The following is a 15,285-nucleotide window of genomic DNA, read 5'->3' on the forward strand; positions in this document are numbered from 1 at the left end:
TGCACTAACAAAACACAGCCTGTTTGGGATTCTCCGTCTCCCCTCTCTCTCTGCCCCTCCCCCACTCACACTCTGTCTCTCTCTCAAAATAAATAAACATTTAAAACTGTATTGGGGCGCCTGGGTGGCTGAGTTGGTTAAGCATCTAATACAGCTCAGGTCATGATCTTGCAGTTTGTGAGTTTGAGTCCCACATCAGGCTCTGTACGGGACAGCTCAGAGCCTGGCCTGCCTCTGGTTATGTGTCTCCTTTCTCTGTCCCTCCCCCGCTCGTGCTCTGTCTCTCTCTCTCAAAAATGAATAAACATTAAAAAAAAATTAAAAATAGATCAACAAAGCATTTCAAAAGACAGACCCAAAAAAGGGGAAGCAGACAAAAAAAAAAAAAATCATGGAGTAACTTGGCATCAGTAATCATCCACTGAAATAAGCATTTCTCTGATTTTTTTGTTTTGAGACAATTGAAAACACAAATATCCCTCCCTCTACTCTCACCCTGATTATTTCACAACTAAACTGCTACAACTTTAAGTCTGACAAAACCAAGGATTGGCAAGTATATGAAGAAATGGGAACTCTTACACGCTGCTAGTGATAGTACAAACTGGTGCATCTGCTCTGGAGAACAATCTGGCCATATTTGGTAAAGCTGAAAAAGCATATACCCTGACTTCTTTAAAGAAACATTTGCAGGTGTGCAAAAGGATATATACACAAGAATGTTTACTGAAACCTTGTTTGACATAGCAAAACATTGGAAATAACCAAAATGTCCATCCATGCACAGGAGAATGAATAAATAAATTCTGTCATATACTACCATATAGCAGTTAGAGGAGTTTATTTTTTCAATATATAAAATGTATTGTCAAATTGGTTTCCATACAACACCCAGTGCTCATCCCAAAAGGTGCCCTCCTCAATACCCATCACCCACCCTTCCCTCCCTCCCACCCCCCATCAACCCTCAGTTGGTTCTCAGTTTTTAAGAGTCTCTTATGCTTTGGCTCTCTCCCACTCTAACCTCTTTTTTTTTTTCCCTTCCCCTCCCCCATGGGTTTATGTTAAGTTTCTCAGGATCCACATAAGAGTGAAAACATATGGTATCTGTCTTTCTCTGTATGACTTATTTCACTTAGCATCACACTCTCCAGTTCCATCCATGTTGCTACAAAGGGCCATATTTCATTCTTTCTCATTGCCACGTAGTACTCCATTGTGTATATAAACCACAATTTCTTTATCCATTCATCAGTTGATGGACATTTAGGCTCTTTCCATAATTTGGCTATTGTTGACAGTGCTGCTATAAACATTGGGGTACAAGTGCCCCTATGCATCAGTACTCCTGTATCCCTTGGGTAAATTCCTAGCAGTGCTATTGCTGGGTCATAGGGTAGGTCTATTTTTAATTTTTTGAGGAACCTCCACACTGTTTTTAGAGGAGTTTAATCAATGTGGATGAATTTACTAAAAAAAAAAATTGAGTGAAAAAGGTTACAGAAAGATAAACAGAATATATTATTTACATTTTTAAAACAAAACAATATATGTAGTAAAGTGTAAGAAAACGGACAAATACCACCAAGTTCAGAATAGACAGTACCTTGAGAAAAGAAGGAAAAGTGCAGAAGAGGGTCTTCAAACACATTTGTGATCTTCTAATGTGATCTTTGAGAACAAGAAAAGCCTAAAAACTGTTTATTATTTCACTCTAGTGTTATTTTTACCACTTATAGGACATATTATGCTTAGAAAATTTCAGGGACTCTACTTATAAGGAATTTGCAAGAGAGAAAAATTCAATAAAAACTGAACCCAAAATAGTGAGTTGAAGAAGAAGAAATGTCAATAAAGAGATACAAAATACACAAGAAAGGATAAATATTGTTCCAATGAAAAATAACTGCGCATATTCTCAGGGTGTCTTATTTTCAGCCATTCTCTATCAAAGTCTTACCAATTGATTTCTAGATAAAAGATGAAGTATTCAGGGAACCCAGTGAATTTCCTAAAACTAAACATGGCAAAATCAGGGTTAAATAATATTCAATAACATTTTGATGGGAAAATAAAGATTTAAACAAAAAGGAATACAGTTAAATTAAATGAAATGTATTATCCCCACATACACCAAACCTGCTTCTTTTGTGTTCTTTATTTTGCTGAATGGAACCCATATAGTTGTTTAAGCCAAAAACCCATATCAAGTCCACCATCAAATTTCACCATTATACTTCCTAAACAGCTTGATACCTTGTCCTCTTCTCTCCATACCTACTAGCTACACTATCATCTTTTAAATTTTTACAACAGCCTCCTCCCTGAATTCTTTGTCCCTACCCCCATGTCCCAATCCAATCTCCATTCTGCAGTCACAATGATATTCCTAAAATGAAAATGACATTAACTTCCCTAAAACTTTTCAGTAGTTCCTCATTGCACTCAGAGAATTTCAAACATCTCCACGTGGCTTACAAAGCCCTTCAAGAGACAGCTTTGCTTAACCTATCTAGCCTCTCTCTCACTACTCTCATAAAACCAAACTCCCATCCCTACACTCCATACACTCACCTCTTGAACAAACTACTTGTTAATATAACTGATATAATACACTCTCTCCTCTCTGGCCTTTATACACATTCTCCCTGTTTGGAATACTTTTCTCATGCCTACACTTTTCCTCAATTTCCTGGTTAATCCCTTGTCTATTATATCCTAATTTTTAATGTGTCTTCCATGAAACCTTCCTTTATGCCTCTTCTCAAGTGCAGAATTAGGTTTCCTTCTATGTGCTCCCATGGTATCCTAAATTATCCTCACTCAGGCATTCATCATACTATATCATAAGAATGTAAATATCCTAAGGGCAAGGAGCTGTATTGGTCTTATTCATTATTGTATCCCTAGAACTGAACAGAATGGTTGGTACATACTATATGGTTAATATCTATTAAACAAATTGATGTCTTATACCAAAAGCCAATGTTTGTTTGTTTGTTTTTTAATATTTATTTTTGGTAGACAGAGAGACAGAGTGCAAGCAGGGGAGGGGCAGAGAGAGAGGGAGGGAGGGAGACACAGAATCCGAAGCAGGCTTCAGGCTCCAAGCTCTCAGCACAGAGCCCGAAACAGGGCTTGAACCCACAAAGCACGAGATCATGACGTGGGCCAAAGTTGGACACCTAACAGACTGAGCCACCCACGTGCCCCAGGCCAATTTTAAAAAATAGTTATGATCTTATCAGAAGTGTTAACAATGTATAATATTGGTAGGAATAGGAAATAATGGAACTATGTTCCAGCTTAATGGAGATTTTATCTAATATTGTTGTACTATATTCCCACTTGATATTCACCCCAAATAAAGAGAGATGAGCAAGAAAACATCTTAACAAGTAACTCTTCCCACTGCATATTCTCACCATGAAAATGAATTTCAAAATGAAGACAGAAGTAATTTATTTCTCCAGCTGATAATGACAAGGAGATAGTAATGGTAGTAAGCCATATACTCATAGAAAAAGTGAGAGATAGCATACATAAAATATTATGTGAAGTTAGGTTTCAGTAACACAAGTAAAACTAGCAAATTTTTTTAATTTGTGGAAATGAAACAACACATTCTTAAACAATCAATGGAACAAAAAAGAAATCACAGAAAAAATTAGAAAATACTTAAAAACAAATGAAAACAAACACACAACATACCAAAACTTACATGACACAGTGAAAGCAGGGTAAAAGGATATAATGTAAATGCTTACATTAAAAAGCTAGAAAGATCCCAAATCAATAACCTAACTTTACAACTTAAGATCTCATATCAATAACCTAACTTGTACAACTTTACAACTAAGAAACGAGAAAAACAAGAAAAAACTAAACCCAAAGCTAGCAGAAGGAAGTATTAGAGGTAAATTAAATAGACTATAAAAAAAAAATAGAGAAAATTAATGAAACCAGGGTGCCTGGGTGGCTCAGTCATTAAGCATCTGACTTCGGCTCAGGTCATAATATTACAATTCATAGGTTCAAGCCCTGCATGAGGCTCTCTACTGTCAGTGCAGGGCCCTCTTCAGATCCTGTCTCCCATTCTCCGCCCCTCTCCTGCTCACATGTAGACATGTGCACATTCTCTCTCAAAAATAAACATTAAAGAGAAAGAATGAAATCTGGCCATTTGTAGCAACGTGGATGGAACTGGAGAGTGTTATGCTAAGTGAAATAAGTCATACAGAGAAAGACAAATACCATATGTTTTCACTCTTATGTGGATCCTGAGAAACTTAACAGAAGATCATGGGGGAGGGGAAGAAAAAAAAAAAGTTAGGGAGGGAGCAAAACCATAAGAGACTCTTAAAAAACTGAGAATAAACTGAGGGTTGATGAGGGGTGGGAGGGAGGGGAGGGTGGGTGGTGAGCACTGAGGAGGGCACCTGTTGGGATGAGCACTGGATGTTGTATGGAAAACAATTTGACATAAATTTCATATAAATAAATAACCATTACAAAAAAAAAAAAGAAAATTAATGAAACCAAAAGTTGGTCCTTAGAAAAGATCAACAAAACTGATAATCCTTTACCTATATGAACTAAGAAAAAAAGTGAATATTCAAATTACTAAAATAAAAAATGAGGGATGCCTTGGGGCGCCTGGGAGGCTCAGTTGGTTAAGCGTCTGACTTCAGCTCAGGTCGTGATCTCACAGTCCGTGAGTTTGATCCCCACGTCGGGCTCCATGCTGACAGCTCAGAGCCTGGAGCCTGCTTCAGATTCTGTGTCTCCCTTTGTCTCTGCCCCTCCCCTGCTCATGCTCTGTCTCTCTCTCTCTCTCTCTCTGTGTCTCAAAAATAAATTTAAAAAAAAAAACAAAAAAAAAGGAGGGATGCCTGGATGGCTCAGTCAGTTGAGCATCCAAACCTTGATCTCATCTCAGGTCATGATCCCAAGGTCATGGGATTGAGCCCCAATTCAGGCTTCATGCTAAGTGTGGAGCCTGCTTAATATTCTCTCCCTCCTTCTCTGCCCCACCTTCCCCCCTGAAAAAATGAAAGAAGGAACACTACTACTGATTCTACAGAAACACAAAAATTATAAGAGAGTAGTATGAAAAATGTACATCAACAAACTGGATAACCTAGATGAAATGGATAAATTCCTAGAAACAAAAAGCCTACCAAGACTAAGAAAGAAATAGAAAATCTGAATAGACTGGTAACTAGTAAGGAGACTAATTCAGTAATCAAAAGTCTCCTGACATAGGAAAGTCCTGGACCTGATGGCTTCAATGGAGAATTCTCCCAAACATTTAAAGAACTAACACTAATCCTTCTCAAACTTTTCCAGAAAATTGAAGGGGAGAGAATGCTTCCCCATTTCATTCCATGAGGCCAGCATCACCCTTACACCAAAACCAAAGACTGTACAAGAAACCTACAGACCAATATCCCTTACAAACATTGATGAAAAATCCTCAATGAAGTACTGGCAAATAGAATATTAAAAGGATAACATACCATAACCAGGGTAATTTATTCCTGGAAAGCAAGGATGTCTCAATATATGAAAACAGATCAATGTAAAACACATTACAGAATAAAGGGAAGAAAAATACATGAGCATCTCAACTGATGCAGAAAAAACACTCAACAAACTAGAACTAAAAAGAAACTACCTAAACATAAAAAAGACATACTTGAAAAATCTACAGCAAACATATGCAATGGTGAAGGACTGAGAGCTTTTCCTTTAAAATGAAGAACAAAAACAAGGATGCCCATTTTCACTCCTATTCAATTTAGTATGGAAGCTCTAGCCAGAGAAATTAGGCAAGAAAAAGTGATATAAAGCAGCCAAATTGAAAAAGAAGAAGTAAAATAGTCTCTCTTTGCAGGTGATATTATCTTCTATGCAGAAAACCCTAAAGACTACACACACACACACACACACACACACACACACACACACACAGTTAGAGCTAATAAATAAATTCAGCAAAGTAGCAGAATATAAAGCCAACACACAAAACTCAGTTGCATTTTTACATACTAACAATGAATAATCTGAAAAGAAAACCACTAAAATAATTCTAAGAATAAAATAGTTAGGAATTAACCAAAGAGGTGAAAGACATGTACAATGAAAACCACAAAATGTTGCTGAAATAAATTAAACATAAATAAATGGAGATACATCCTATGTTCATGGATTGGAAAACTTAATACTATTAAAATGGCAATAGTACCCAAACTGATATACAGATTCAATACAATCTCTACCAACATCCCAATGATATTTTTTGCAGAAATAGAAAAACCCATCCTAAAATTCATATGTAATCTCATGGGATACTCAAAACAATCTTGAAAAAGAACAAAACTGGAGAACTCAAACTTCCAGATTTTAAAACTCACAACAAAATTACAGTTATTGAAACAGTGTGGTATTAATATGGCATAAAGACAGGCATACAGACCAATGGAATAGAACAGGAAGCCCAGAAATAAACTCTCACATATATGGTCATAAACTTTTTAACAAAGGTGCCAAGACCAATCAGTGGGGAAAGGACAGTCTTTTTAACAAATGGTGCTGGAAAAACTGGATATTCACATGCAAAAAAAATGAAGTTGGATGCTTACCCTAACACCATTTGTAAAAAATTATCTCAAAATGGATAATGGACCTAAATGTAAGACTAAAACAATAAAACTTAGAAGAAAACATAGGAGAAAAGCTTCATGACATTGGATGAGGCAATGATTTCTTATATATAACCAACCCCAAAGGCATAGGCAACAAAAGAAAAAATAAATTGGACTTCACAAAAATTTAAAAATTTTATGCATCAAAAGACAGTATCAACCAACTAAAAAGGCAACCCACAGAATGGGTGAAAATATTTGTAAATCATAAATCTCATAAGGGAGGGGCGCCTGGGTGGCTCAGTCGGTTAATCCTCCGACTTCAGCTCAGGTCACGATCTCACGGTCCGTGAGTTCGAGCCCCGCGTCGGGCTCTGGGCTGATGGCTCAGAGCCTGGAGCCTGCTTCCGATTCTGTCTCCCTCTCTCTCTGCCCCTCCCCCGTTCATGCTCTGTCTCTCTCTGTCTCAAAAATAAATAAACGTTAAAAAAAAAAAAATTAACAAAAAAAATCTCATAAGGGATTAACATCTAGAATATATAGACAACTCCTAAAATAACAAAAAAACAATTAAAAATGGCAAAAGGCTTCAATAGACATTTCTCCAATAAAGACATACAGATGGCTACTAAGCACATGAAAACATATTCAACATCACTGATAATGAGGGAATGCAAAACTACAATGAGATATCACCTCACACCCATTAGGATAGCCACTATCAAAAAAGGAGATAATAACAAGTGTTGGAGAGTAGGTAGAGAAATTGGAACCCTTATACATGTTGGTGGAAATATATAATGGTCTATCTACTATGGAAAATAGTATGGCAGTTCCCCAAAACACTAAAAACAGAATTTGACCCATAGGATCCAGCAATTATGCTTCTGGGTATATATACCTAAAGAATGAGAGGCAGGGTCTCAAAGAGATAGTTGCACACCCATGTTCACAGTAGCATTATTCACAATAGCTAACACATGGAAGCAACCAAAGTGTCCTACTGATGCATAAGGATAAGCAAAATGTGATTGTGTGTGTGCGTGTGTGTTTACATGACATACATGTTGCATTATTATTCAGCCTTAAAAAGTAAGGAAATTCTGACATTTGCTACGACATGGATGACCCTTGAGGGCATTATGCTAAGTGAAATAAGCCACTCTCAAAAAGACAAATACCGTATGATTCCAATTATATGAGGTACTCAGAATAGTCAAAATCATAGAAACATAAAGTAGAATGATAAGGGGCACCTGGGTGGCTCAGTCAGTTGAGCGTCCGATTCTTGATTTCAGCTCAGGGCACAATCTCACAGTTCCTGGGTTGGGCCCCACAATGGGCTCTGTGCTGACAGCTCAGAGCCTGCTTGGGATTCTCTCTCTGCCCGCTCTTCTATGCCCCTCCCCTGTTTGCTCGCATACTCTCTCTCAACAATAAATAAACTTAAAAAATAGAATGATAGGGCTGGGGAAAATAGGAGATAGGGAGTTATTATTTAATGAGTACAGAGTTTTAGTTTTACCAGATGAAAGAACTATGGAGATGGATGCTGGTGATGGTTGCATAACAGTGTGGATGTACTTAACGCCACTAAACCACACATTTAAAAGTGACTAAGATGATAAATTTGTCATTTAACTTCTGCACAACAAAAATTTTAAAGCAAATTTGAATGAAATCAGCTGTAACCTAAAAAAAAAAAAGGTTGTGCCAAAAATAGGAAAAAGCAGGATGTTCCATATTACAGAACCCTTTAAAAATCTGTATACATCAAATATGTCTTGGTTTTTAAATTAATGAACATATAAACTTTGACTATCAATTGCCTTATAACCACATACAAACATTGGATGTTCTAAAGAAAAACATGACTACATAAGTTTAGTTCCTGTAACATTAAGCTTTCACAAGCTAGAAACTTACAACTCTTAAGTCCTAGAGAAACAGAGGGTTATTTGGCATAAAAGACTGTGAAATAAACTAAAGCTAAAAATCTTAAAATACAAAAGATTTTTTAGATTAATGTCCTAATGGACTGAATGGAGCAGCCAGGTGATAAGTGTTTTATAGACTAAAAGAATTCTTACCTGGAAGATTACCCTTTGAGATGGTGTCTGTATCCAAATTGTAGGTGTCCTGGAGACGCAACAGAGCTTTGGCTGCCCCAACCTGATCTTCATCATTAGGGAAGTACTGTCTCTGAATGGTTAGGTTAGAGATAAAGCCTTGAAATTTAAAAAAAAAAAAAAAAAAAAAAAAAAAGGAAAACAAAACAAATACAAAAAGAAAAAAACAATGACTAGAACCTCACAGACTTCCAATCTGCAATATACAGTGTTATAAGGATTTTTCAAAATTCATTTTATTATAGTTTTGTACCATAACAAGTTCCACATGCTCAACAGGGAAAAAAAACAAAACAAAAACAAATACACTAAGATTTGAAATACCTCTATCTTACTCAATCTTCCCAAACCCTAATGTTGCTTAAGTAATCTGAAGTCATTGCATAAATCCTATCTGTATTAGGTAAAGATCAACATGATAACTGAGTTTTTAGTTACACAACATAGCCTCCACTAAGCTTGAAAAATGGGATTCACAGATTTGAAAATGACATCCACTGGCAACCAATTATACTTTAAAAAAAAATTTTTTTTAATGTTTATTTATTTTAGAGAGAGAGAGAAAGAGCACAAGTGGGTGAGGCACAGAGAGAGAGGAAGACAAAAAATCAGAATCAAGCTCCAGGCCCGGAGCTGTCAGCACAGAGCCCAACGCAGGGCTCGAACTCACAGATCGTGAGATCATGACCTGAGCTGAAGTCAGATGCTCAACCAACTGAGCCACCCAGGTACCCCAACCAATTATACTTTCAAATAACAGATTGTAAGTAAAATATACGCGCTTAAAGAAAGTTCTATTTTGGGGGCACCTGGGTGGCTCAGTTGGTTAAGTGTCTGACTTCGGCACAGGTCATGATCTCACGGTTTGTTAGTTTGAGCCCCATGCCGGGCTCTGTGCTGACAGCTCAGAGCCTGGAACCTGCTTCCAATTCTGTGTCTCCCTCTCTCTACCCCTCCCCTGCTGATGCTCTCTCTCTAAGAATAAACATCAAAAAAAAAACTTTTTTTAAATAGACTTAAAAAAAAAAACTAAAGTTGTATTTTCTTCTTCCATGTGCCACACACTACATAAATATGTAAATATGTAAAGTTTGGTGGAATTCCCTGAGGAAGAAAGAGATTTTAATAATATATTTAAGATCAAGTGAACTAGTTTATTAAAATATATTCAGATCTGTTAAATTATTGAGTAAAGTGATCAACCAAGATTTGCTCTATATAGAATCTGATCTTAATATTAAAAGGTTTTATATAAAATATAACAAAATCAAACTAACAAACTAATTACTGATAACTATATAATGCCTAAGGAGAATAGGTGCTATACTCCTTAAAATTAAACCAAAACCAAAACCAAAACAAAAACAAAATTGATTTAAAATTTTAATATGTGTCAGCATTTGCAAATAAAAGTTGGGTATGGGGGCACGTGGGTGGCTCAGTTGGTTAAGTGTCCAACTTCAGCTCAGGTCATGATCTCACAGTTCGTGAGTTCAAGCCCCACATCAGGCTCTGTGCTGACAACACAGAGCCTGGAGCCTACTTCGAGTTCTGTGTCTTGCCCTCTCTCTCTGCCCCTCCCCTGCCCCTGTTCATATTCTGTCTCACTCTGTCTCTGTCTGTCTCTCAAAAATAAACATTAAAAAAATAAATAAATAGAAGCTAGGTATGAAACTTCCCTTCCCTCTCATTTACTTATAATCAACTATGTGTACTTTGATCAGCAAAAGGCCAAGAATTTGTGCAAATGAACAACTGGCTAGGAGAGGGCTAAAGTTCTCATCAAGCATATTTTTTATTTTTAAAACCAACTCAGTCACAATGTCCACACGGGATTTTACAAATTTTACTATTTTCTATGACCCAAAACAAAATCCAAGAAGTTGCTTAAATCCTTTCCAATAAAAAAGAGAAAAAATATACACATTATAGAGTTAAGGGATGACTACTACAGATTAAAATGTCAGTCTCAAGGTTTACCTTATAAAATAACTTAAGTCATAAAGGTCACTACTTGAGACTTTTTTTTAATTAAGCGTGTGTGTGTGTGTATATACACATACGTACATGACTTTAAAAATATTCTCATGGTGCTATGTAAGAGAGCAACTAACCACCAGTATTTTCCTCTTACCATGAAGAAATTTTCACAAGTGCTTGCCTTAACTTTTCTTTCCAAGGTTTTCTGTCCTACGCATAATGGTTTATTGCTCACAAACACTTGTAAGCACCCTTAGAGTATTTTCATTTGCATAGCTAGCTCAGTTTTCATCCTCTTTCTCCCTTTTTTTTTCATTCCACCTTTAGTCACTGAACAAATACTTCAGCCCCTACTCTAAGCATATTCCCTCTAGTTCTTAAACTCCAGACTTAGTTTTCTGTGTCTGTTACTAAAATATCTAAAATACCTCAATACTCCAACTACAATTTTATTGTTCAATTAGAAAGACCTTCATTGTTACTGTTCGCAGCCTTCGTTTTTAAATTTACTGTTCAGGTAAAACAATTCTAAACTTCAAAATACTATGTGGAAAATAACTAACACTTTTCCTTATAGTACCACTCCCAATATATTAAAAATTGATTAGAAGATAGAGATTTACCCATAAATTTTTAAAGTCTGAAGCTAAACCTTTTCATTTTAGGAATTATTTCATTTAATTAATTATTAATTATTAATTTAATAATTATTTCATTACCTTCAGTAATGAAGCTGTATGCCAAATAATTCATTTTTATAAACTTCAAAGCAAAAAGCACCAATAACACAAATTACTTTTTTTTAGCCTAAAGTTTTGTTTTTATTTGTTTTTATTCCCTTTTTTTTTTTAAATCAAGGAATTCAGGATCTAGACTAACTTTAATTAAATCAAACACACCCTGCAACACTTCAATTACAACACTGAACACTTGATGTTCTGGGAACTGAATTCATCACTATTGGCATTTCCACAGGTGGCACCAATATTATCTTACTTTTTTTTTTTGGCTCATTATTCTTACCATCAGACTTACCATCTGATGTATCCTTAAGGACCAGATTCTCCAATTCACTCCATTCAGTGTTCAGACGTTTCATTAATTTGAATGCATTTACAGGATGCCCAACAAATCCTTCTGGATCTTTTGTTGCTGTGCTAGTTAGTCGATCTAATTTCTCTGCCCATCTGGAAATGTAAGACATATAAATGGAGCATACATACACTTAATAAGGAAGAACACAATTTAGTAAATCACTCAGAAAAAGAAAAAAGATGAGATTAGAGGCTTTTGAGTTAAAACTATATTTAAAAATTCTTTTTAGGGGCACCTGGGTAGCTCAGTTGGTTGAGCATCAGACTCCTGATTTTGGCTCAGGTCATGATCCCAGACTCTTGGGATCGAGCCCCATGTTGGACTCCATGAAGAGCATGGAGCATGCTTAAGATTCCCTCTCTCTCCCACTCTCTGCCCTTCCTGAACAGTGCACACATGCACTCACGTGCACTCTCTCTTAAAAAAAGAATTATTTTTAAAACAAAATTATAGGTTTTTTAAAAAGCAAGGCTGTTATGGATAAAATCTAGCATGGTAGAAACAATATAATAAGGCCTTTCTTGTAGTTTTGCTTCTCTCAAATGGTTACAGTAAATGGAACTTATCTTTAAGTGACTGGAGGGGCACCTGGGTGGTTCAGTCGTTTGGGCGTCCAACTTTGGCTCAGGTCATGATCCCACAGTTCATGAGTTCGAGCCCCGCGTCAGGCTCTGTGCTGACAGCTCAGAGCCTGGAGCCTGTTTTGGATTCTGTGTCTCCCTCTCTCTCTGTCCTTCCCCCATTCACACTGTCTGTTTCTCAAAAAAGGAATAAATGTCAAAAAAAAATTTTTTTTTAAGTTACGACTGGATCTCTCTAGCAAGAGTCTAAAAATACGTCTCCCCACAAGTCCTTAAATCCGAATAACTATTATTATTATTATTATAAATTCTGTTACATGTTCATTTAAATCAAACTTGTACAAAAATTCTACATGCAGTATCTAAAAACTATATTTTATCTTGTTTGTTTAATTTTGAGAGAGAGAGAGAGAGAGAGAGAGAGAGAGAGAGAGAGAGCGAGCTCACACACCATAGCACAAGTGGGTTAGAATGACAAAGCAAGATAGAGAATCCCAAGCAGGCTCCACACGCAGTGCGGAGCTACATGCAGGGCTCAATCTGCATGACCCTGGGATCATGACCTGAGCCAAAATCAAGAGTCAGACACACTCAACCAACTGAGCCACCCAGGCACCCCAGTACCTAAAAACTATACTTTAAAACAAACAAAAACTGAATAGTCAGTTACTCACTAAACAAAAGGCAGGAATTCTCAGGATTAACTATAACCTGAGTCAATTAAAAATAAAAGCATTTAAGGAAAAACCATATCAATACTAACAATACTTATCACTATAATCTCTAGAATGGAGCCATAGCAATGAAGAATAAATAGAATTGGAAAACTGTTCCAGAAGATGACTTGATTAGGGAGATTAGAGGAAGACAGAAGAAATTAGCAACCATTTTTGGAAATTGTCAGTCAACCCCATAGCCATTTATATCCTTATCTCAATCCACGATCCCCTACCTGAACTCTTGTCCCAGGCCTAACTCTTGTTTTTTGCACTCCTATGTTAGTCATTTCAACTGGCTTTTTAAGCCAAATGGCTTCCACTTCCACTCAAAGAATGTTTTAGCTCTAGAGGGAAAACATCCAGGTAGAGTCAGAATCGTAAGTAGAACACTTTGCTTACTTTTTTATTTGTTCTAATTTGTCCTCTTCTGCCTTAATATAGTCTTTCAGGGAAGTCACCAGATCTTTCTCTGTATGGATCAAATCAGTCATCTGACCTAAAAGGAGGAGAAGGAAAGGTCATCAAATACCTGCATTGATCAGCACAAGTATTTTAGAATAATTTAAAAATGATCAAGAATGCTTCATTCTTTGAGAAGATTCAACTAGCATTAAACACAGATACATTGGAGAAAATATGTTTTTTCCTCTTTTTTTTTAATCAGATAAAGACAAAAACTTTTTTTTCTTTTTTTAATGTTTATTTTTGAGAGCGAGAAAGAAAGAGGGAAAGAGCACAAATGGGGGAGGGGCAGAGAAAGGGAGACACAGACTCAAAACAGGCTCCAGGCTCTGAGCTGTCAGCACAGAGCCTGACATGGGGTTCGAACCCACGACTGTGAGATCATGACCTGAGTTGAAATCGGACACTTAACTGACTGAGCTACCCAGGTGTCCCAAAGACAAAAACTTTCTAATCACATGCTCCAATTCTAGTTTTCAAGCTACTTCATTTTGCAAATTGGACCATACTGGCAAATTGTTTCTTCGTCCAAAATTTTATTTTTAAATTACAAAATAACACTACTTTTTTCTTCTTCCTTACCTCTGCTCTCACTCTTTGTTCTTGAGACTAATTAGAATTAATTTTTTATTCAACAAAAAGTATACAGGGGGCGCCTGGGTGGCTCAGTCGGTTAAGCGTCTGACTTCGGCTCAGGTCATGATCTCACAGTTTGTGAGTTTGAGCCCCGCGTCAGGCTCTGTGCTGACAGCTCAGAGCCTGGAGCCTGCTTCAGATTCTGTGTCCCCTCCTCTCTCTGCCCCCTCCCCTGCTCACACTCTGTGTCTGTCTCTCAATAATAAATAAACATTAAAAAAAATTTTTTTAAGTGTACATAAGCATACTTCACAAACGAAATTCAAATCATCTGTGTTTAGTTATTTATAATGGGATAAGAAGACTCATTATTTTATATCCCAAAATTAGGTGTCATAAATATAACGCTTTTGTTTTAGTTAGCACTACAATCACATAAGTGTAGAACTGGTCAACAGGATGAAAGAAAACATCTCACTAAGGCAGATGAAGTATGCATATAGGAAAACATAAAAGGATACATATTAAACATGAAAAATATTTCTGGGGGAAAGACATGTGGAGTTCATCATACATTCTATGTACTTTTGTCTGTTTCTCCTTTAACCAGTATGTTATTTTTGCAATACTTTTGTAATACTGTGTGTTAAAAAAAAGACTAAGTATGTATATTAAGTTATTTGTTGAGTGGACTCACTAACAAAGACTTTTCTTGGTATTCTTTTCTAAATTTTCATAAGTTTCTAACCTGAAAATGTACTGCTTTTGTAATCAGAAAAAAATGTAATGAAAAAGTTAAATTTTAAAAAAGAGAGACTTGGAAAAGGGAAGGGACTGAGGCATACTTCAGTCTCTAAGAATACACTGTATTTGTTTTTACTGATCTAAAAACACTAAAAAATGGAAAAATTTACATGCAAAAATAATACAAGCCAAAAAATAGTAAGACTTACCAATTGAAGTAAAAAAGCCTGGATGGGCCAAAGATTGGGGAAGTAGAATCCCTACAATTAAAATATACCAGATCATCTTGGAAAACTTAATTTTTCAGGTTCACACACCTACAAGAGAAAATATGGCCATTACAAAAAAAAAA

General features: G+C 36.3%; 1 protein-coding gene across 2 annotated transcripts in view; it reads right to left on the reverse strand.

The window, feature by feature from the left end:
• Positions 1 to 15,285, reverse strand: part of P4HA1 (prolyl 4-hydroxylase subunit alpha 1) — an 89,472-nt gene that overhangs the window by 57,723 nt on the left and 16,464 nt on the right. For both annotated transcript variants that reach the window (XM_047825886.1, XM_047825887.1), the window contains exons 2-5: positions 15,143 to 15,250; positions 13,551 to 13,647; positions 11,792 to 11,943; positions 8,738 to 8,875 (exon numbers count right to left, since the gene is read on the reverse strand). In XM_047825886.1, coding sequence (XP_047681842.1) covers positions 8,738 to 8,875; positions 11,792 to 11,943; positions 13,551 to 13,647; positions 15,143 to 15,218 — 463 coding nt within the window. In that variant the 5' untranslated portion in view covers positions 15,219 to 15,250. The remainder of the gene's footprint in view (positions 1 to 8,737; positions 8,876 to 11,791; positions 11,944 to 13,550; positions 13,648 to 15,142; positions 15,251 to 15,285) is intronic.

The sequence above is a fragment of the Prionailurus viverrinus genome, chromosome D2, assembly GCF_022837055.1.
Source record: "Prionailurus viverrinus isolate Anna chromosome D2, UM_Priviv_1.0, whole genome shotgun sequence".
NCBI classification, from domain to species: domain Eukaryota; kingdom Metazoa; phylum Chordata; class Mammalia; order Carnivora; family Felidae; genus Prionailurus; species Prionailurus viverrinus.